Source organism: Erinaceus europaeus, unplaced genomic scaffold (genome assembly GCF_950295315.1).
Source record: "Erinaceus europaeus unplaced genomic scaffold, mEriEur2.1 scaffold_644, whole genome shotgun sequence".
Taxonomy (NCBI): Eukaryota; Metazoa; Chordata; class Mammalia; order Eulipotyphla; family Erinaceidae; genus Erinaceus; species Erinaceus europaeus.
In genome coordinates, this window is record NW_026647738.1 from 60,965 (window position 1) to 64,336 (window position 3,372).

General features: G+C 58.2%; 1 protein-coding gene across 1 annotated transcript; it reads left to right on the plus strand.

Moving 5' to 3' along the window:
- Positions 1–732: 732 nt before the first annotated feature.
- Positions 733–3,147, plus strand: NYX (nyctalopin). The gene is made up of 2 exons (XM_007521120.1): positions 733–748; positions 1,730–3,147. The coding sequence occupies exons 1-2, from the start codon at positions 733–735 to the stop codon at positions 3,145–3,147; spliced, it is 1,434 nt and encodes a 477-aa protein (XP_007521182.1).
- The last annotated feature ends 225 nt before the right edge of the window (positions 3,148–3,372 follow it).

A 3,372-nucleotide genomic window follows, 5' to 3' on the forward strand; every position in this document is an offset into this window, starting at 1 on the left:
CACCTTTCTTAAGTACTAGGTTTTTGTTGTTGTTGTTGCTGTTGTTGCAGGATAGAGACAGAAAGAAACCGAGAAGGGTAGATTGAGTGGGAAAGAGAGAGACAAACTGCAGCACTGTTTCACCCCATGTGAAACCCCCCCCACCCCCGCAGGTGGGGATCAGGGGCTTGAAACATCACTATGAATCCACTGCTCCTGGAGGCCATTTTTTCCATTTTTGTTGCCCTTGTTGTTGCCCTTTTGTTGTTGTTATTGTTGCTATTGCTGTTGTTGTTGGATAGGACGTAGAGAAATCAAGAGAGGAGTGGAAGATAGAGAGGAGTAGAGAAAGATAGACACACACCTGCGGACTTGCTTCACCACCTGTGAAGCGATCTCCCCTGCAGGTGGGGAGCCGGGGGCTGAAACTGGGATCCTTGCGCTGGCCCTTGTGCTTTGCGCCATGTGCCCTTAGCCTGCTGTGTGACTGCCTGGCCCCCGAAACATATTTTTTTAAAGAATCATTTATTAACATAAGAGAGAAGAGAGAGTGAAAGAGAACCAGAGCATCTCTCTGGCACCTGCAATGCTAGGGATTGAACTGGGGCCCTTACCCTTCCAAATCCAGTGCTCTAACCACCACAGCACCTCTCTGCTTCTAGGTACTAGGTTTTTGAGATGTGGTGTGTATTTTACACTTATAAGCACATCTCAGTTTGGGCTCGCTACGTTTCACATGCTCAATAGACAGACATGAACATTGACCATGGTATGCGACAGTATGGGACTGGAGCCTAGGCCAAAGCGATGCCTGGAAGCCCCCCACCTCCATGTCTGCTGACCTCTAGTCCTCTAGAGTGCATTCTAAGATAGCACAAATGATGATCCAAGTAAGAGGAGGTTTAGAGTGGGGCTAGATGCCAGGAATCCAGCAGAGTTTTACTGATTGAGGTAACTAGAGGTGGAGTCTGGGAGATAACTAGTAGAACTGCACACTGTCAACGTGAGCGAACCCGGGTTGGAGCCTCAGGTGGAACACCATGCAAAGTTTAAGCTCCATTAACAGTGGAGAAGTGCTGTGGTTCTCTCTCTCTACTACTGCCCAGGGTCCAGCCGCCGCCCAGCATCACATGGGAGCATTGCGGCAGTGGGCGAGGCTTCTGTGCTGGGGCTTTGGTGTCTCTTCCTCTTTCTCTCTCTGATTATCTGACACTCTGAAAAAGTGGAACTGGGGGTGAAATCACTCAAGTGAGAGATTCTGGTGACATACATGGATGGATGGATGGATGGATGGACGGGAGGGAGGGAGGGAGTGGGGGCAGAGTATAATGGTTCTGCAAAAGGCTTTCGTGCCTGACATTCTGAGGTCTTAGGTTCAATTTCTAGCAGCGTCATAAGCCAAAGCTGAGCAGTGCTCTGGTGTGTCCCATTATAATAAAAGTAACATTTTCTTTAAAGTAAGGTAAGGGGGGGGGGGAGGGAAGAAGGAAGGCAGGGAAGCAGGAAAGCAGGAAGGAAAGACTGGAAAGAATAGGGGGGCGGCGGCGAGGGGTGGTGGTGGTAGCACTGGGGGCCGAGGAATCTAAACAAGGTCTGGGAGGCGTTAAGAGAGACCCTTGGCAGCAGGGGCTGTGCTGAGGCCTGAGAATAAGGCCTCATCCTGGTGGACAGGGAGGATTTGTACCAGGGTGACCTTTTGATTGATGGCTGCTCCTCTGTCTGTCGTCTTCTCCCCCCCCCCCTCCTCCAGCGGTGGTGCTAGGCCTACCCAGTGCCAGGGTCACGGCCACGGTCACGGAGGACTGTGCGCGCGCCTGCCCCTCCGCCTGCGCCTGCAGCAGTGCCGAGCGAGGCTGCTCCGTGCACTGCGACCGCGCGGGCCTCCAGCGGGTGCCGGCCGAGTTCCCCTGCAAGGCGGCCTCCATCGACCTGGACCGGAACGGCCTGCGCTTCCTGGGCGAGCGCGCCTTTGGCACCCTGCCGTCGCTGCAACGCCTGTCGCTGCGCCACAACAACTTGTCCTTCATCACGCCCGGAGCCTTCAAGGGCCTCCCGCGTCTGGCCGAGCTGCGGCTGGCACACAACGGCGACCTGCGCTACCTCCACGCGCGTACCTTCGCCGCGCTCGGCCGCCTGCGCCGCCTGGACCTGGCCGCCTGCCGCCTCTTCAGCGTGCCCGAGCGCCTCCTGGCCGAGCTGCCGGCCCTGCGCGAGCTCGCCGCCTTCGACAACCTCTTCCGCCGCGTGCCCGGCACCCTGCGCGGCCTGGCCAACCTGACACATGTGCAGCTGGAGCGCTGCCGCATCGAGGCCGTGGCCGCCAGCTCGCTGTTGGGCCTGCGGCACCTGCGCTCGCTCAGCTTGCAGGAAAACCGTGTGCGCGTCGTGCACGGTGGCGCCTTCCGCGACTGCGGTGTCCTGGAGCACCTGCTGCTCAACGACAACCTGCTGGCGCAGCTGCCCCCAGATGCCTTCCAAGGCCTGCGCCGCCTGCGCATGCTCAACCTGGGCGGCAATGCGCTGGGCCGGGTGGAGCGAGCCTGGTTCGCTGACCTGGCCGAGCTGGAGCTGATTTACCTGGATCGCAACCACATCGCCTTCGTGGAGGAGGGCGCCTTCCAGAACCTCTCAGGCCTCCTCGCCCTGCACCTCAACGGCAACCACCTCACCACGCTCGCCTGGGCCGCCTTCCAGCCTGGCTTCTTCTTGGGCCGCCTCTTTCTCTTTCGCAACCCGTGGTGCTGTGACTGCCGCCTGCAGTGGCTGCGAGACTGGATGGAGAGCTTAGGGTGCGTGGCCGACGTGCCATGTGCCTCCCCGGGCTCCGTGGCCGGCCTGGACCTCAGCCAGGTGGCCTTTGGGCGCTCCCCCAGTGGCCTGTGTGTGGACCCCGAGGAGCTGAACGATACCACGTCCAGTCCAGACCCATCCCCAGGGCCAGTGGCCACCACCGTCAGCAGGTTCAGCAGCCTCCTCTCCAAGCTTCTGGCTCCGAGGGCCCCAGAAGAAGTGGTCAACATCACCCAGGGGCTGTTCAATGCCTCCTGGGCCCAGGGTCTTCCCTCCCATGGGGTGGAAGGCTCAGGCCCCGAGATCGAATTTTTCTTGGGCACCAGCCTCCTGCTCAGTGTGGCCCAGCATATGGTGTTTGTCCTACATAGGGACTGACGCCCGCACACAGCCAAATGGGGATGGCCTCAACTAACGGTCTTGGCCAGAGGAGGGGATCGGTTACTTAACTGTGTTTGAGGATGCTTGTGGTGAAGGGAGATGGGGAACATTCCAGCAGAGGGAGAGGTTACAGAGTTCTGCTCATGGTCCATGGACATCAGTTACATAGAAGAGAGAGGGGCAAGAATGAACTTAAAGCCTCCAGTGAGGAAGCTAAGAGTT